General features: G+C 39.9%; 1 protein-coding gene across 1 annotated transcript; it reads left to right on the top strand.

The window, feature by feature from the left end:
• The first annotated feature begins 986 nt into the window (after positions 1-986).
• On the top strand, positions 987-2,623 carry LOC138407737 (golgin subfamily A member 6-like protein 22). Its single transcript, XM_069525094.1, has 3 exons — positions 987-1,210; positions 1,289-1,564; positions 1,691-2,623. Exons 1-3 carry the CDS (start codon positions 1,199-1,201, stop codon positions 2,426-2,428), a joined length of 1,026 nt encoding a protein of 341 aa, XP_069381195.1. The 5' UTR covers positions 987-1,198; the 3' UTR covers positions 2,429-2,623.
• The last annotated feature ends 18,475 nt before the right edge of the window (positions 2,624-21,098 follow it).

Genomic DNA, 21,098 nt, shown 5'->3' with positions numbered 1-21,098 from the left:
TCATTAATATTTTATGCCAGTGACAGTATTCGACCAACACTCACAAAGCACTGCTCAATAGCCATGAATCTATGAATAAAATTAAAATATGAAACCTTTATTTGCAGTGTAAAATCACATTGAACACATGAACAACACACAACAATACAATGCTTAATCACAGAATGTCAGTGCCTGTGTTGTGCATCAATAGCTCTCACACACTAAAATCACATAGATCAACATGTAAATATACATCCTCTCAATTATTTCGCATCAGTTTTAGAAACCAGCCAGCATCAAGGTCCACACTTTCCTGACACACACACACATTTTTTACAAACACGAATCCAAACATGCTGCAGAAATGCACAATTCCCCATGCTCTCAGTGACACACAATGCAACAATTAGTTTGCAAAAATGTACCCACTTCCCGGTGATGGTAAAGTAGTTGACTACAGCTGCTCTAGAGTGTTTTCCATTTTCATTATTTTATTTTCATCCTACTACATTTATTTTATAATGCTTGTGCTGTTAAGATTTCACACTATGTGCTTACTGACACATAGACTTATATTTTGTTGATGCTTATGTACATATCTACATACTTAATTTAACACTTCATAGCATATTTCATTAATTCCCTCAAGCATATCACACATTATCTAATGGATCTGAAATCTTTGATTGATTTTCTTCATTTGGTCAAGAGACTAACCTCAGTCTCAGACAGGGATCACTGTAGCTATCAGTGCAACATGTGTATAGTAGCCGCCTAGCTCAGGATTTGTGTATGCTCCGCAGTGATGTGCATCATATAGAAGTCAACCTGATAAACCCCCAGGGGCCGCCATGTTGTGCAGTTATAAAAATTGCCATGGAAACGGTTGCTTCTTAAAAATCTTCTTTGATGATTGATGTGGGGGCAACCATCAAAGGGATTGCTGGCCTGCAAATCCTTATCAAATCCAATCAAAGAACCAAAAACTCTAGACATTAAAGGATATTTCTTTGGTCCTCTGAACTACCAAACATAAATAACAAGTTCCCTTGCTTCAAGTTATTAGCTTGTGAAAATAACAGACCGTCAACTGAGAAGACCACAGTCCTCATTAGTGAAGACAACATTCCTGCCTACGGAGACAACCGCTGATTTGTTCAGTAAAAATTCATCAAGAAGACACTGCTCTCATAACTACAAATCCCCCTTTACCAAAATGGACATCCTGGTAAGAATTATTTTTTTTTAGAAATGTATGTTCAGGTTCAGGTCTTTTAATAATGAATTCCATGTTTCCATTTTTCAGACATGTGGAACAATGCAGTCTGAGATTAAGGCTTTGAAAGAGAAGCTCAAACTGAATGATGAGCTTCTGATAAGGGAGCAGGAGAAAATGACAGCTCGCTCTAAAGCCCACATTGGTGTCCTGGCTGAACTAGCTGTACAGAGCAACAAGGTGAAGGCTCTGGAAGAGAAGCTCAAACAGTACGATGAGCTTCTGATGAGGGAGAAGGAGAAAATGACAGCTCACTCTAAAGCCCACAATGGCAAACTGGCTGAACTGGCTGTACAGAGCAACAAGGTGAAGGCTCTGGAAGAGAAGCTCAAATAGAAAGATGAGCTTCTGATGAGGGAGAAGGAGAAAATGACAGCTCACTCTAAAGCCCACAATGGTAAACTGGCTGAACTGGCTGTACAGAGGAACAAGGTGAAGGCTCTGGAAGAGAAGCTCAAACAGAACGATGAGCTTCTGATGAGGGAGAAGGAGAAAATGACAGCTCACTCTAAAGCCCACAATGGCAAACTGGCTGTACAAAGCAACAATGTGAAGGCTCTGGAAGAGGACAATGTGGCTCTGAGGGAGAAGGTGGCCCTTTTGAAAAGGGATTTGAGCAGGGTTGAGCTTGTGGTGACAGAGATGGAGGAAAGGCAAGCTCACAGCCAAAAGATTGACTCCATGGACAAGGAGACTCAAACCAGCGATCTGCTTCAGGATGAGAATAATGCTCTTCAAGAAGAGTTGATGAAGCTCAGAGCTTCTTATCATGAGGTCTGTCTGAATCAGACTACCAACCAGGAGAAGTTCGACACTGAGCTCCAGGAGGAGAAGCAGGAAAAGAACGTTCTCCAAGAAGAGCTGATGAAGCTCAGAGATTCTTATCATGAGGTCTGTAAAAATCAGACTACCAACCAGGAGAAGTTCAACACTGAGCTCCAGGAGAAGGTTCTCCAAGAAGAGCTGATGAAGCTCAAAGCTTCTTACAATGTGGTCTGCCACTGTCATGAAGCTGATGTTTCCAGTCGGGAGCTCAATGGAGAGAGTAAGGATGATGTCACTGAGGAGAAGTCTCTCTCCAGTGTTCTCCCTGAGAAACCAAAGAAGACTTCACTCTGGAAGAGAATCCGCCACGCTCTGGGGTTGAGAAAACCACAGTGTTGGAAGTAGTCAGCAGCGCCCATCCAACAGCACCTGAGCTGACCTTACCCAGTGTTGTAATGTAACGAAGTACAAATACTTCTTTACATTTCTACTTAAGTAGAAATTTCACATATCTGTCCTTTACTTTGTTATTTTTATTTCTGACAACCTTCACTTTTACTCCACTATATTTCCTAAGTAAAATGTGTACTTTTACTCCAATACATTTCTCCCAACCATCTTCGTTACTCATTACTACAAATTAAAATCAGAAGAAATTTGAGTTGGTGACATAATGCCGTAAACATTTTGTGGTATATACGTGTGCCTGCAATATATATTATGCCAGTGGGTGGCAGTGTCACTCGATGTACCCCATGAAGAAGAGAGTGACTGTGACTGGTACCTGAATAAGAAAGAGTAAAGTTTGTTCCTCTGAGTTAGCTTGCCTGTTAGCTTCTTTTTTCATATACACTACACAACACATTCATTGTCATGTCAACCGCCAAGCACGAAGAAGAAGAAGTCCCGCTTGTCTGGGTGTTGTGGTGAAAAACTAAGTTCCACTCGTGGTCCAAAAGTCCAAAAATTCAGTCAAATAAAAAAGCAGTAGAAGTCAACTTAAAAGCCGTAGAGTTTTATTGTTGACAACAAAACCTGAGAGCATTCAGTAGCGAGCCGGAGCTGCACCAGAAGAACTCTGACTAACAGTGGTGTTGCTCCGCTTTATCTATCCTTAAGGGCCACACCTGTTACGACCTTCCCCCTGGAAAGTCTCCAAGCACCGGGGTTACTTTGGCCTTGGAGCTGGGACTTTCCCTCTGGAGAGCCCCTACCGTACCATGATGAGTCTCTTTTTCTTTTACACAGTTTTTCTTTCACTTAACACCATTATATCTGTCCAAACCATTTACTATTTTTTAAAAGATATTTGTCTCTGATTTTACACCATTATATTTCATTCTTGTCAGACTGCCTTTAAAAAAAAAAAGATTATCATTTCTTCACACAAGTTATACATACACTACATACTGATTGTTACACATAGAGTATATTGTTTGATTCGTTTGATGATTCGTAATATATGTCTTAAACTTATTGTAATGATTAGCAATTTATGTTATAATCACTCCTCAGTTTGCAGTGCAGATTAAAGGTACATAGTGACATTCATATGTGACACAGTGTAATGAACAGAAATTTTACTACACGGGCATGTCACATTATTGATGCCATCATGGAAGCACTTGCTGCTCTGCTGCTCCGTTAACGTTAATGCTCCGGTAGCAGATGACGAGCATCTCGACTAAAGTGGCGAACTTGGTGAACTCTGTGGTGGTGATGAAGATAACATTACACCGGCCGTATTTTCAAGAAATATTTTCTTACTTTGGAGTGAAAGATTCTTCCTACCGGATTAAGTGCCTGTTATGCCTACAGAGAGTGACTGAAATATTGGCATTCAAAAACTCCCCGTCCAACCTGAAGAAGCACATCGAGATAGGTTAAATACATTTTCATTCAGTGAAGCCATAATGTCATGTTGGGACCTGGTATCTGTGAACCATAGTTGGGCCTACATGTGTAGTCAAAAGCCTGACCGCATGTTTCCTTTGCTCTGGAGACAAAGGAGAGCTTCCAGAACTCAGTCTCCCAGGGTTCTTCATCTTCACATATAGGTGGTAAAACTGCTCCTGAAGACAACTCTCAACCACTATTGGTCACTGTGTGCCCCATGACCCATGAGGTCACAAGGCCAATATAAGCCGAGTTTCCTAGCTCTCTTCTCTGTTCTGCCTCTTCCCCTGCTGACCGCTCCTGGTGGAGTAGGTTCTGGCCCTGCTCTCCCAGCCAGGGAGACTTCCTCCCTACACAAGCTCCTCAACTTCCAGCAGGCCTGCCTGGAGCAGACTGCTAAAACCTTCCAAAGGCAGTGACGCGAGAGCCTGCCTAAGAACTTCAGCACAATTGGCCACGACACAAGGTCTGACCAGCAGATGCACAACAGGAGCCACAAACCAACAAGACCACTTCACTCGACTTCAAACAGCACATCCAAAAAGGACCTTTCCCTCTTTTTCATGGACGGGTAACACAACTGGGCTCTATTATTATGCTAGGCTAAGCAAAGGACTGTTTAGTCCTATTTCAATTCCATGTGATGTTTATAATTTTGAATTGTGTTGTTGTGATATTTGGTAATATGTTATTTGAAAGTTAATGTTAGTTCTGTTATACTGATCAGTTTCTTTGCATGCATCTAACTACTTTCTTTAACCTGGCACCAACACCTCACACACTCATTTCCACAAACTCAACACATACATGTGATCTCAGCCACATGGTCTCACAACTCCATCTTCATTAATGTTGCATAAGTGTGAATTTTGCCAACCTCTAAACTGTCAAGAACTCCATATTCTTCCACTTTGCTAGCTATTGATGTGGTAATTTTGGTTATAGTTATTTATTTAATTATTAATCAGAGTTCCAAATTTGTAGTCAGTAAGACTTATTCCTTAAATTGGCTATCTCTTCCCTTCCTTTGAAGGGTGGTGCCCCGATTTATCCTTTATCAGTTTAATATTAATATTTTTAATATTAATATTTAATATTTCTCTGATAGCCACATTTATTGAATGCCCAAAAGCAAACCATTTAATGGTGCCCCGCATGAAGGAAAGTACATAATCGTACCCCGCGCAAGGGAAAGTACATAATCACAACATTTTTGGTGCTCTGTGTGAGGCAAAGTCATTAATAATAGCATTATTTTGACTCCTCGTGGAGCACAGCACAACAGTCAACGTCATTTAAGTGATCGCTGCTGATGACGGGCTCTCCATCTCCTCTTTAGTCGCATCCATTTTTTCGCCTAAATATTGATTTATCCTCACCCAAAAGGCAGAGCATATTCTCCAGTCCCTGCAAAGGCTTTGTTCTCACATGTGAACTGGTCCACGCACCCCTCCAGCCAGCCACGTCAGATGAAGATTCAGAAAGACTGCATGGAGAGGACACTGTGATGGGAGAATCTCCAAGAGTAGTCACACCACTGGGGCTGTGAGGTGGCCACCTTTTGTGTTTTCCTCCTGTGGATGACTGCTCTTCAGGGTAGGACAATTTCTCTTCCAGGAGTCTTTGGAGCTATTATATATGGATTGTTGGACAGAGCTGGAATTAATGATACTGTGGCTTAATTGTTCATTTCTTCTTTGTTCCACAGGCACAGCAGCAGTGCAGCACGGCTAATCTCCAAGTGGGACATGATGTTGCAACTTATCACCTAACTAATACTATTTCCAATAATGTGACTATGCCACGGAAATAATTGTGAAAAGAAAGGAGTACGCGGGAATTAAGAAAGTTTTAAAATAGAGAGAAATCCGTTTCCAGACACCAATGGCCAGAATGAGGATACACTGGGACACTGGCCCGTGGCCATGGCAACAGGTAGGAAACAAAGAGGACACCGCAACACGAGCAAAACATAAACTACAGAAATACAGAGGAATGGACAAATAAAGTATGTAAGTGCATCTAAATGAATAAGTAAGTGAAAGATAACACATGTTAGACACTGAAGACAAATAATCTAAGAGATTGTATATAGGTCTTCAGTCTTCACTGTTAGGACTGATCGGACACTGTATGTGTGAGCTATAATGATCACTTCGTTCCCAAAACACAGGCTCTCTAGTGGTTCCAAGAGTCTGTAAGAGTAGAGCAGGAGGTAGAACATTTAGCTATCAGACTCCTCTCCTATGGAACCAGCTCCCACTCTGGGTTCGGGAGGCAGACACTGTCCCAGCATTTAAAGTAAAACTAAAAACCTCCCTCTTTGACAAAGCTTATAGTTAGGGCTGGATCAGGTGAGTCCTGAACCATCCCTTAGTTGTGCTGCTATAGGTTTAGACTGCTGGGGGAACTCCCATTATGCACTGAGCACTTCATCACTTCCCTCTGTCTCTCTGTCACTCTGCCCCCCCACACTTGTTTATTTATTTATTTAGTTATTTTAACATGTCATCATGTCAAAGTGTCACTTTGTCCTCCCATAGTCCCTCTGGCTCTTCTCTCTCTCTCGTTTCAGATAACTCTGGCACCGGGACTGCAGGATAACAACGACTATCATCACCATTGTTATCATTAATTACAATAACTCAGTAATTCATTAATATATATAATCCTGTTGTAGATCACTACATTGTTATTGTTATAGTCAGCCCAATTGTTCCTGGTCTCTCTCTCTCCACCTCATCTCTCTCTTCTCTCCCCCCGCTTTCCACCCATCTCTCCTTTCCTCCCCCCTTTCTTTTCTTTCCTCACCCCAACCGGCCGAGGCAGATGACCGCCCACATTGAGCTTGGTTCTGCCAGAGGTTTCTCCCTGTTAATGAGGGAGTTTTTCCTCTCCACAGTCGCCTGTGCTTGCTCATTGTGGGAACTGTTGGGTTTCTTGATGTTAATATTGTTTTAAGGTCTTGACCTTTAAATGTAAAGTGCCTTGAGATAATGTAAATTATGAATTGGCGCTATATAAATAAAATTGAATTGAATTGAATTAATGAGACAGATGCTCAAGAGAATCTGGATAACAAGAATGGACCTCACTAAGGAGGGGCCCCCATATTTCATCTGAATTTCCCCTCAACCCACGGGGGAAACATGGGGGGCAAGTGCCTACTGTTGTATTCTTAGTTAGATTTTTTTATTTATTGCTGAGTTGCTCAATGTTCTTTGGGCTATTGTTTGTTCTCATGGTATATAATATATATATATATCATGGAGTATAATGCCATTTTCCAAAGCTATAAATGAACAGCATATCATTAGTGTCGTTAAATGTTAATGGGTTAAATAATCCAATTAAAAGGACTAAGATAATTTTGAAAATGAGAAAACTTATGGCTCAAGTTATCTTCATGCAGGAAACACACCTTTCCCAGGAAGAGCATGAAAAGCTGAAGAAATTTGGTTTTAGAAACACCTATTACAGTACTTGTAAACAAAGGAACAAAAGAGGTGTGGCAATACTTATACAAAACTCAACTAAATTTGAATTTCTAAAAGAAATCAAGGATACAGAATGACAATATATTATAGTGAAGGGGAAACTACAGGAAGAGATGGTTACTTTAATTAATGTATATGCCCCTCCAGAGAGTACTAAACAATTCTTTAAATCATTATTCCCAGTCATGGCCTTAAAATCTGAAGGTATAGTGATATGTGCTGGTGATTTTAATATGATAATGGATCATAGGGTAGACACAACAAGTATAAAAAGAAATAAGACACATATATCTAAATTTGTAAACATGTCGTTGAAGGAACATGGACTGGTTGATGTATGGCGTGAACTGCATCCGAAGGAAAAAGACTATACACATAACTCTACTTTATATAACACCCCTCGCCCGGGGAGTAACTCAATGTAGAACCGCCACTGCCCTTAAGGAAGGTAGATTGCCACCCTCATGTAATGAAGCAATCATATCTGTAATCCCCAAGGAGGGTAAAGACGCAGAATATTGTAACAATTACAGACCCATTTCTATGCTCAATGTAGATTACGAGATATACACATCCATTATAGCAAGGAGAGATCAGAATTTCATGACAGAATTAATTGACGAGGACCAAACTGGATTTACTACAGGACGACAAACATTAGCGAACATAAGAAGGACCCTGCAAATAGTAAACTCGATACAAATGAAGGAAACTAAGGCTATATTGCTGAGTCTTGATGGCGAAAAGGCTTTCGCCATTAAATGCATCAATACAATAAACCAGAATCCTATAGCTAGAATAAAAATTAATGGTAGTCTAACAAAAAGCATAAAGCTACAGAGGGGAACACGCCAAGGATGTTGCCTGTCCCCTCTCCTCTTTGACTTATACATTGAACCGCAGGCTATAAGACAGTGTGAGGAAATAAAGGGAATACATATTAAAAAACAAAAACATGTAATAAGTCTGTTTGCAGAAGATGTAATAATATATTTAGAAAGACCTGATACAAGCCTAACACATTTAAGTATATAAGTATATACGGAGACCACTCATTATATAAAACAAATGTGAATAAAACACAGATTCTGGCTTTTAATTATACCCCTTCCCAAGAAATTACAAATGCTTATAAATGGAAATGGAACTCAGAAAGCATAAAATATCTTGGGGTAACCCTAACAAAACAGATAAGCCATCTTCAGAAGATAATTCCAGCCATGTTTTCATTGTGATCAGATTCATATACAAATTAAGAGGATATTGAGAGATGGTCGACCATATCACTGGAGTTCAGTTCAAAGATTGACATTATTAAAATGAACATTTTCCTGAGGCTATTGTATTTCTTCCAATCCCTTACTGTCAAGATACAGTTAGAAAGATTTAAAACCTGGGACAAAATTATATTGCGGTTCATTTGGAGTGGTAAAAAACCAAGAATAAAATATAGCATGCTACAACTGGCTAAGAATCGGGGGGGTATGGCACTCCCAAATTTAAAGGATTATTATGAGGCAGCGCAACTTGGTCAAGTGGTGTGACAAGCATTATAACTCCAAATGGAAAGAGATTGAGATGAGGGTGGCTAACAAACCAGTGCAATCCCTTTTGGGCAACATTACATTGCTAAAAACTACTAAAAGGTTCAATAGATCCAATAACCTCCCACACACTGAATATCTGGGCTGATTTCAATAAAAGGCATAGATTGGAAAAGAAAGTGAGATTGTTGAGCTGGATTGCATATGATGAAAGATTCAAGCCAAACTTGAGTGACCTGACATACAGGAACTGGGAGAGGAAGGGAATCACTGCCATGTGTACAATACTAAAGAATGGAAACATAATGTCTTTTCAGGACCTTAGAGAAATGTATGGATTAAAAAATTAGGATTTTTTTTAGATAACTACAGCTAAGGGATTATATTAAAAGAGAAATAGGGAGCGCAAAAATATTAAACGGATTGATAGATGTACAAATGCGAGTATATAATGGGTCAAAAATCAAGGTGGTATCTGTGTTATATAAAAACCTCAGAGACTGTACGAGTGCTTCAACTGATTACATTAGGGCTAGATGGGAGACAGAGCTGGTCCTGCAGTCAGGCCCCCAGTTCAGCCAGGCAGGGCCTCACAACCAGACACAGGTTAGGTACTAACTATAGGTTAGAGAGCGATTCAGAGGAACTTTATCAATACCTGTATCAAGAAAGATACTTATTAATGGAGGAGGTCGTAATTCATGATTACTCAGAGTAGTGAACCTGACTGAGTATAGAGACGTTTACATTGGTAGAAACCTCCCGTTTGGCACGAAGAAATTCTTCTTTCATTAAATTGTAAAAACTGTGCATGATTGATTTCTTCTGTGGTTGTTTAAAGAATCAGTGGTGTCAGTGATAGTGCTGTGCTTTAGAGTTCTGGGAAACACCACAGAGCAACTACAGGTTACAGATATTATTCATCTTTGGTTCATCATGTTCAGGAGGACAATATTAAGATCAGGACAGAGATTATACAAGGCTGGGTTAGGTATAAATGTGTGTGGTAAAGTATATGGGTTGCTTATGGATGAGGCAGTTATGTGATCCTGTAAGATAACTATAGAATATATTTTTTTATTTGTATCTGAAAGAACATAGTTCCAAAGAAATCAGGTGTAATCATGACAGTGGATGTATAGTATATAGTATATAGAAGCATAGGAAGTGTCCATATCTCCATTTAGCTCAAAATCACAGTGAAAAAATATCACAACAAAACAGCTTCTAAATAAAAGTATTAGATTCTTGTGTAACCCAGGTTAAAAATCTGTATTAAAAACAATAAATTAGTTGATTGAATGAAGAAAATTGAAATTCATGGTGGATAAATCAATTCATTAAATTCTACGTTTTGGTTAATAATAAAAAACAGATGTTTATCTAAAAGGAGAGATAGAACCATAATAAAATAATTTATAGAGAGTTTTAGTTTGAAGGAGACGGGTTGGAGACGGTCTGTCACCCAATCAGAAAAGAAGCCCCGCCCATTGAGCTGATCGGAGCAGGTTCACTTCCTCTGAAGTTGCCGGGAAGAGAGAGAGCAAGGCGCATTAAGCAGGCACTCACCATAGGAAGATAAAACAAGAAAAGTGGATCAGACTCGGAAAAGCTGCCGAAGAAATCTCCCGGGACGACCAGGACCTGTGTGAGCACAGTCGGAGGAACCTCTCGGGAAGAGAAACGCATCGGTGAGCGGCCGTCTTGATGTGCTAAAGGCTAATAGCTAATGCAATGAGTTAACCGTTAGCATAGGAGCTAACATCGGAGCACTAGCTCCGGTGCTGATTGGCGCGAGAGAGACACACTACGACACACCACACATTAATGCTGAAGGCCTGATCCGACATTTTAAAGGTGCATTGTGAGATATTTGTTTGCTCCTTTGTTGCACATAGAGCTGTATTATGTGTGTGTTTAGCACCTTATTTGTGCATTCTAAGCTCATCCAGCCATATTTTATTAGCTGTGCACATTACATATTTTTCTTTCTAGATGATTGATATTGTTTTATGTGCTAATTACGATGTAAAGAGCACAGGATATTTTGATACTGTTGATTTGGAGTGAGGAAGATTAGTTCAATAACATAATGTGATATTTTGAGTGTTGCTTATTTTATTACTGAACATTGTGATAGCATGTTGCAACAGTAATTGAGTAAAATTGTTATTCTCTATTAGTCGTGGGACGATAACAAATTTTGCTGGACGATATATTGTCCCACGAATTATTGCCGATAAACGATATTATTGTCAACATGATAATATATCATAATAATGCACACCCTTTCAAATACAATAAACTTTTATTTTTCAGTAATTTTTTTACCATCGTAATTGTAATTTCAGGAACGTTGAAATATCCTAAATAAATGAAACAAACAAAGAATAAAATGGACTCTCAGTCTCTGTTAGCAAAAACAGCACTCAAATATAAAACCACACACAACCAAGACAATAAATAAAATGGCTTATCAAGTCTCGATTAACAAAATTGCACTTCAATAAATATTGAACATTTAGGCCGTTTGTGACATGTATTTTCTCGCAGGCAATTCGTTCTGTCTGTCAAATGTTTGCAGCATCTCTCTCAATGCTGGCTTTTCAACTGTACTAAAGGGCAGCATTTCTTTTGCGATGTAGCGAACTACCATTTTTGCTCCATTTATATTTACTTTGTCGACCAAACGCCTCAGTGAGTGTTGACTTTCGGGACGAAGGCTCTGCATCTTGAGGTGCACTTTTTTTTCCCCAGCTGGGAACACTGGGTTGGGTGGTTGTGCTTTAGGTGGGCATGCAACTTTGTTGTGTTGCTTTTTTTTTGTTGACACCACTTTTGAACTGGCTCATCCGTGTTGATGGGCTCACCTTGCTCATTCGGTGAGCAGATGTGGTAGAAATAATTTTTTTGTACAATGTTAATGTTTTTTTAGTACATCAGTTTGGCTGAAATCTGTGGTGCTTCCACCTGCTGAACACAGAATAAACTATAAGTACCAGTCTTGGCTGCTTAACACAGCTGATATTACATGTGTAAAAAATTATTGTAGGCTATTGTATTGTACAGTATCTGTAAATAATCGTGTTTCTCCTCTGTTCCTTAATATCTACAGATATGACAATGATTTCAGCATAAAACATCCTTTAACATGACTTTTTTCATTTCATTACATGAAGCACTGCAACACCTGATGTCCTCTGAATCCACTGTGGCAGCAGCAACAAGGTGGAGATCGGCAGCTTCAGGCTGGTCAACATGATAATATTGAGTCAATTTCTATATCCATTATGGTTGGTAAAATGAACACTGTTATCACAACAATGTTCACCTTTTACTTTCTGATTTGATAAACTTTAGATAAAAAGTCTTTTCTTTTTTGTCATAAGAGACAGAACACGGCAGCACAGCTGTGTCCCTCAGGTTCGTCCGTCCCTAATAAAATGACAGGAAACATAAAAGTATGGCATTATTGCCGAGATAAGTGTTACTTTCAAACAAAGTCTATGTCCTTATATTCTGTGGATATTCAACTATGTATTTGAATATGGTTTGGGATTAAACAGTGTACTACAATGAATGTGCAGTATGGAGTTCTTTCACATTAAAAGTATTGCATTTATAATGTAATGCATCATGTGCAATCATTTGCTTTAATTGTTAGTAAGTTATGAAAACAGGTCTATACCTGGTAGGTAAACTGTTCATTCATAAATAAAGTCCAGCTCAACAAGTTTCACACTGCAGCAGCTGCACTAACGTTATTTCTGAACCAATAATCTAATAAAACATTATTACTGAAGTTACCCACAGTAACATAGTCAAGCCAAATAGGTTGGGGAGCTGAACAACTTTACATAACGTTAAATATCTAACTTGGTGGATCTCATTCACTAAACACACAGTCGCCTTCAGTTTAAAAGATTTATCACCATAAACTCTAACGCTCCTCTCTCCGCTGTGTGAACCGCTTCATGTCATGCCGCTCCCGTTAGCATTGCCATTACTGCTGGTATGTTGCCTGGAGGTTAGCGGAGCTAAGCTAATCAGCCAGGTACAGAGAAAATGATACCTGCTCATCACTACTGACACGTAAATAACAGGCAGTACTTTACACACCACAGACACTTCTCCGTCAGGACAATCAGCCGAACAACAAACGATAATATTCACATGTGAGTGAAAACTCCTCCCCAGACCCGGTTGCGTTCGGTGACGGGGATTAGCCTGTTAGCTCAGGTGAAGCCGAGCAGACCACAGGCTAACAGCCAGAGTGACGAGCTAACGGTGACGTCACGTGTCAATCAAGTGATAATTATTCACAATTTCAAACCTCTGTATTATCTAAACGAGGGAGTAAGAAAAAAATCGCGCATGCACATGGCAATAAATCGAGGCCGGAAAATTATCGAGTTCATTTTAATTTATCGTGCGATTAATTGATTTATTGATTATCGGCCCAGGCCTATTCTCTATTGATAAAGAGTTTATGTAGATTTAACATGATTAATGTAATATAATTCATTTTTTGAGATTTGAGAAAATTAAGATGAATGCTCTGATCCAACTTATCATAGGTCAGGTTTTTTGATGGACCCATTGAGAGTTTGACCTACCTGGATGTTGGAGCCAGTCAAAGTTTGATGGCGAGCCAGACCCCGGAGGATACTTAGAGGTACTACGCCATGGAACCTGAATCCTTTTACACTTCACATACACACACACACACACACACCATCCACGCAACAGTGCGGTGGGACTGATTTTCCACCTTCACGGTGTTGACTGAACAGTGACTGAAAACAGGTGAACTGAACTTTAGAAAAAACGCAGCTGCAAAACTTTATTTTATTTTTTATTCTCTATACTTACCCGGGTAAGAGTTGTGATAATTTGTGTGATTGATGTTTTTATTCATCCTTCCCATCCTGTAATAGATAGGGAAGCGTTATTGTTTCTTAAAAAGTATACTGAGTTTGTCTCATTCCTGCGTCACCGTTTCATCAATCCTGGGCTCCATAGTCGATCTTAGAACTTCTGATTTCACTGGTTATTGAACCTAGTTACTATTTTTCAGTACTATTCTCTTTTCCTCTCAGAAGGGTTACACTTGTATAGTTTTATTTCATAATACATTGGTTCAGTCATTTGTATTTATCAGCATGTAAGCTTGTTGCAGTGTCTCAAACCCAGTGTCTCATCAATGTCACAGAAGAACAACAGTGAAATGGACGGCTACACACCAGAATTTTATGGACCTGAGGGCAGAAAGTGACCTTACTTTGGAGGAGATGGACGACGAGGAGTTGTTGGACATGGTCTGGGCAGTGGTCAACAAACTGTCAGAGGACACAAATAACCATCCACTTCCTCAAGATGTCCCTGCTCAGGAATGGCATGACTTTTTCAACTGGACTGGTTCTGATGAGGACCCCCCCCCCCCCCAATAGCATCACCTCTCAGCTTGGAGCAGCATCCTCCTGAAACCCAATGGTGAACTGGCTGCTGCCATAAACCACCAGCAGCTAAGTGTCCTTCAGTCAGGCCCCGTGTTAAGCCAGGCAGGGCCTCACATCCAGACACAGGTAAGGTACTAACTATAGGTTAGAGAGCGATTCAGAGGAACTTTATCAATACCTGTATCAAGAAAGATACTTATTAATGGAGGAGGGGGTAATTCATGAGTAAAAAAGATTACAATGGTACTTCATGCTCCTGAAGTTTGTTACATTCTCCTATTTGTTTTAACCTGTAATGGAAATTACATTTAATTGCATGAGCAGACAATGGTTGACCAAATTGTTAATCTATAAAGGGTAACCTTAAGGTTTATGATGGTGGCTTAAGAGACACAGAAATTGCCACCACAATATCCAACCAGATGTTTTTTCATTTATCTGACCACCTCTCGTTTATCCAACCGGACATTGTTGCTCCGACCAGGTTTCTCATTTATCCAATCACATGTTGTATATCCAACCAGATATTTTGTAATTTATCCAACCACCTTTCGTTTAAAAAAAATGAGAAACCTTGGTGAGACAAACAAGGGGTGTTTGGATAAATTTATGAAGTGGGATGATTCAGATCTGTACGGACATTTTAAGGTCCTCATCAGTGCATAAAAGCAGAAGAGATCATTCTGTGCTTGGTTTCTCCTCAGAAACAGATCTCTGTCTGCTCGACAAGCTTTAAAATGATGGAGTACATGACAGTGGTTGTCCGATGGTGCCGTGTGCCACAGCCTCACATCAATTAACCCACATCAGGTCTTGGTGGTACATGAGCAGGTGGAACTGTACAGAAAATGAGACCCAGCATTTGAGAGTTATTTGCGCTCACCTATCCAGCGCTGGTGTTTGGAGCTATATAGCCAAACTGTTCTCTACAATGAAGAAGCTATGGGCAGACCTGACGTTTAATCTATTGGGCTCTGGAGCTTTTGAGTTATTGTTGACAGATAAACAACCATTGACTGAAATTGTCAACCAATATAGTGTCACATACACTGAGATTCAGCCAGGAGTTAGCTTCTACGAAAATGTCATGAAGACAGTAGCATTGGTGAAAGCGTGCAGTCGGACCCTAAGAAAAGAGCTGACCGTTGCAGACCATAGGATGATGTTTAAGCTATCCTGCAGACATGTAAGTACTGAGCACATCCTCTCTTAAACTTTTTTTTTCTCAAAAAAAAAAAGAAAAGTTTATATACTCCTTTTCCACAAATCGTTTGTTTGTTTCATGTCACCCTGACAGGAACCCCACAGCCTGGTAGTGTTGCCACCTGGGTCTGCCACCAACATGATCACAGTGCGATGCACTGAGCCCCAGACGATATATGACCTTATGCTGAAGCATGGCTTACATTGCTCCTGTAATGGAAATTTTTACATTTGTGTATTTTTAATTGCATGATGTATGTATGTGAATGACTGACCAAAGAGTTGACCAAATTGTTAATCTAAAAGGGTAACCTTAAGGTTAATTGGGAACTAATGAGTATGGTATTTGAATAAGCAGGTTGGTGATCTGAGAGGAGGTCACAGAGTTAAGGAGTATTGATATATACAAGATATAATAATAGGAATATACGGAGTGTTTGTTGATTTTAATACACTTGGTATATTGGGTTCTGACGTCGAGTTCATGATTTAACAAACTATGATATAATATAGTAAATAGAGTTTTGCACTGGAGATGTGACTGGGACTGAAGGACTGAGACCTGAGCCAGGATCATCTCGACACTGCGATGAATCTGCTTTAAGAAGAGAGAGAGAGAAGTTCTCAACCCCCAAAGGTAAGTTAAGGTAAGTACATTTAAGTAAACTTAAGTATATTAGGGGTATAATTGGCTTTTTGAGGTTATTAAGAAAGACTTAAATCCTAAAATTAAAATCCTAACAACAAATTTTTAACAAAAGTAAATTAAAAAGAACGGATTAAAATAAATTAGGGAATCTCTAAATGTCTTTTCCCATATCAGCATAACTTTGGTCCTCCAAATTTTGTATTTTGTTGAACAAATAGGGAGTTTAAATTGATAAATAAGAGTTATGTTAAAACTGCTGAGACAACCTATTAGAGAAATGGGTTTAAACATTGGTAAAGGAAAGAAAGATAAGGACAACGCTAATCCACTTCAACTTTCTTTTCTTAATGTTCAGTATATGTTAATAAGTGATGGTAAGCGTAGGGTTAGAGAGGAACGAGTTAGTGAGGACAAATTAGAAGGAAAAAAGAAATGTAGGGATATTTGTACTGGAGCGTGTGAATTTTGGTTAACTGAAGTGAATATCAGGGACAGTTTACAGAAGGTAGAGATTGAACTAATCTCCAAGTCTCAGTGTGTCCGACTAGACCCTGATCTGGACTCAGCTCCACCGAGAGGACAACTACAGCCAGCAGCGGTGCAGTGTGATGACCAGCAGGACACTCAGCTGCTACCGGTGCAGAGGGTGCAGGCAGCAGCTCCAGCTGTCCCTAACCTCCATCCAGACCTCGACCTTGTTGCAGCAGAGGAGGTGGATAGCCCTCCATCATGCACCACTCACATACTCCACGGCGAACCGGGAAGGAGTCAATTTATGATTTGAATGCAACCCTGCAAGCACCGATGGTGGAGGTGGCTGCAGGAGATGGAAACACTCAGCTGATCTCCAGACCATGGACATTCACCAATATGAAAGAACCTACCATTTCATCTCTCCCACAAGTGTTAAGTGGGGGAGCGGTATGCAGTGCAACAGGAACCAGCACTGAACAGCAGAGACTGCTGATGACTGAGATGGGGACTCAGTAATCGAAAGTGGCAAGATCCGTCTCTGCACAGGAGCGGTGAATGGTGAATCCAGCATGGGGTCATGCTGATCATGCAGAAAAACTCTTGAACAGCAAGAAAAAGAAAAAGGACAGCTGACAGCATATCAAAACCAAGTCTGCGGGCACAAGAAAGGTCATGGACGGAGAGGAAGGGGACGTGGAAGAACTGACGCTTGTTTAAAATGTGGCAAAATTGGACATTAGATCAGGGATTGTCCTGAGAACCAATACACAGAGTAGCGGTGGAGCTGGGGACAGTGAAGGATTCATCTGGTGCAGACGCGGAGACAGAAAGAAAGTTTCAGCCTACTCACCAAATTCGTAAGAGCACTGTAACACGCACACCATGTGAATTACTGTTAGAACTGATGCACATAAGCAAAAACACACGATCACAGTAAACGGTAAAGACATCACATTTTTGGTAGATTCAGGTCAAACAGAATCAGTCATTTAATGTGAAGATTTTAATATAACTCCAAAAATGAATGTTAGAGATGTTTTAAAACAATTGAAGCAACAGGTACGACAGTGATAGAGAGATACACTGTACCATTGTTTTGTTAAAATGAGGTTAAGGAAATTTTAAACACTAATTTTTGTTGTCACCACGCTGGCTGATAGATTTTATAGGTAGAGATTTGGTGTGTTCATTGAGTAATATGCTAATTTTAACATCACAAGGCGTAGATGTAACTAGAGGATTTGATATATGCATATCAATGGAAGATTCTGAACTCTTCCCTCACCTCTGTAAGTAACACTTTCTTGTGTGTTCAATCACTATGTTGTCTCAGTAGCTTAGATTGACTCACTGGAAAGGTATCAAATTCTCATCTCCATGTTCTATTAGGCAAAGGAGAACAAAAACAATTGGTATTGAAAGTTTTGGAACTTTGGACCAAAAGGGGTTATGGGAAGGGAAAAAACATCTGATCCCAATAATAATAATAATTTGATCAGTGGTTTAGAGGTAAATCACAAAAGATTTCTGCAGTGATAAATGCAGTTATCTTAAAACAGTTCTTAAAACAGATCAGATCATTATAGCAGGTGATTTCAATATTCATGTAGATGTTGCCAATGACAGCCTTAGTTCAGCATTTAAATCAATAATAGACTCGATTGGTTTCACTCAACATGTGAATCAACCGACCCACTGCCTGAATCACACTCTTGATCTTGCCCTGACATATGGCATTGACATAGAAAATATAACTATTCCAACAGAACCCTCTTCTGTCTGACCATTTTTTACTTACATTTGAATTCAGAATTGTTAATTACGTCAATTCTGGACGGAAATTCTATTATAGTCGATGTCTATCCGACAAAACTGTTCACAAATTTAAAGAACTGCTCCCCTCTTCCCTTCCCTCTCAGCCATGTGTCAGTACTATACAAGAAGATTATCAAGACCTTACTCCCACACTAGTTGATAACTTTGTAAATAGTACTGCAGCCTCACTAAAAACAGCACTTGAAGCTGTCGCCCCATTAAAAAAGAGGAAACTAAGTCAGAGGAGATTAGCTCCATGGTATAATTCCCAAACGTGCGTTCTAAAACGGACATCGCGGAAGCCAGAAAGGAAGTGGCGTTCCACCAATCGCCAAGACTTCCACCTAGCCTGGAAGAATAGCCTTATAAATTACAAAAAAGCACTTAGAAATGCCCGAACCTCTTATTATTCATTACTAATAGAAGAAAATAGGAACAACCCCAGGTTCCTCTTCAGCACTGTAGCCAGGCTGACAGAAAGTCACACCTCTACTGACCCATCTATTCCTCTAGATCTGAGAAGCAATGACTTCATGAGCTTCTTCACTAATAAAATTACAACCATCAGGGATAAAATCCACCACCTCCTCCCAGTGAATAACACTGAGACATTGTCTGGTCCTGAAACCATAGCACCAGATTTATGTCTAAACAAATTTTACTCTATTGATCTTCCTGAACTGACCATGTTAGTTTCATCATCTAAACCAACTACTTGTCAGCTGGACTCTGTTCCAACTAGACTTTTTAAAGAAGTCCTCCCCCTAATTGACCGTTCCATTTTAAATCAGATTAATATGTCTTTGCTAACCGGCTACGTACCACAGGCTTTTAAGGTAGCCGTTATTAAACCTCTGCTTAAAAAGCCTACGCTTGATCCAGAGGTTTTAGCTAACTATAGACCTATATCCAACCTGCTCTTCATTTACAAAATCCGAGAAAAAGCCGTTGCTAACCAGCTGTGTAGTTACTTAGATAGTAACGGTTTATTGGAAAAATTTCAGTCAGGATTTAGAACCCATCACAGCACAGAAACAGCACTATTGAAAGTCACCAATGACCTTCTTATGGCATCAGATGATGGACTTGTCTCTGTCCTCGTCTTGTTGGACCTTAGTGCAGCATTTGACACAATAGATCATAAGATTCTGCTACAGAGATTAGAACAACATATAGGAATTAAAGGAACAGCACTACACTGGTTTAAATCATATATATCAGATAGATTCCAATTTGTTAACGTTAAAAATGACTCCTCCATGCACATGCAAGTTAATCATGGAGTTCCACAAGGTTCTGTCCTTGGACCAATACTCTTCACCTTATATATGCTCCCCTTAGGCAACATTATTAGACAGCACCACAGCAGACAGCTGGGGGAACTCCCATCATGCACTGAGCACTTCATCACTTCCCTCTGTCTCTCTGTCTCTCTGCCCCCCCACACCTTTTTATTTATTTATTTATTTATTTTAACATGTCATCATGTCAAATTGTCACTTTGTCCTCCCATAGTCCCTCTGGCTCTTCTCTCTCTCTCGTTTCAGATAACTCTGGCTGCAGGACAAAAACGACTACCATCACCATTGTTATCATTAATTACAATAACTCAGTGATTCATTAATATATCTAATCCTGTTGTAGATCACTACATTGTTATTGTTATAGTCAGCCCTGATACTGATGGTGCCCAATTGTTCCCGGTCTCTCTCTCTCCACCTCATCTCTCTCTTCTCTCCCCCGCTTTCCACCCATCTCTCCTTTCCTCCCCATTCCTTTTCTTTCCTCACCCCAACCGGTCGAGGCAGATGACCGCCCACATTGAGCCTGGTTCTGCCAGAGGTTTCTCCCTGTTAATGAGGGAGTTTTTCTTCTCCACAGTCGCCTGTGCTTGCTCATTGTGGGAACTGTTGGGTTTCTCTACTTTAATATTGTTTTAAGGCCTTGACCTTTAAATGTAAAGTGCCTTGAGATAATGTAAATTAAGAATTGGCGCTATATAAATAAAATTGAATTGAATTGAATTGAATTCATGTCCCACAGAAATAACATTAACTTTATAACCTTACAGTAAAGTTTTTTCACGGTGTTGCTAAGTTAAGCTCACTCTACTTTATACTGTATATCCAGTAGGAACAGAAAAGCACAGATATCAATGTTATTCTATATAAAATGCAAAGACTTTCCCTAAGACAATGTGACATACATATCTGTCAATTATGTTACTATGCTTCCCTGCAGACTCTTCACTTCCTGGCCCTTACTGAGACCTGGATCACTCCAGAAAACACTGCCACTCCAGCTGCCCTCTCATCTGCCTACTCCTTTTCACACTACCCAAGACAAACAGGTCGAGAAGGAGGAACTGGTCTCCTCCTCTCCCCCATGTGGTCCTACCAGGTCCTTCCCCTGGACCACCTTCCCAGATCTGCTTTTGAATTCCAGGCTGTCTCTTTCACACTTCCTTTCAAACTCAACATTGTGGTGATCTATCGCCCTCCTGGTCCTTTCCGTGACTTCTTTGATGAGATGGATGCC

Source organism: Paralichthys olivaceus, chromosome 5 (assembly GCF_024713975.1).
Source record: "Paralichthys olivaceus isolate ysfri-2021 chromosome 5, ASM2471397v2, whole genome shotgun sequence".
Taxonomy (NCBI): domain Eukaryota; kingdom Metazoa; phylum Chordata; class Actinopteri; order Pleuronectiformes; family Paralichthyidae; genus Paralichthys; species Paralichthys olivaceus.
This window is presented reverse-complemented; position numbering and strand designations above follow the sequence as displayed.

What these genes read in the sequence shown, in the direction of transcription:
- LOC138407737 (XM_069525094.1), top strand. An exon ending in TGGCTGTACAGAGCAACAAG is followed by an intron (nt 1,565 to 1,690) that starts GTGAAGGCTCTG and finishes CAGAGGAACAAG; the next exon opens with GTGAAGGCTCTGGAAGAGAA.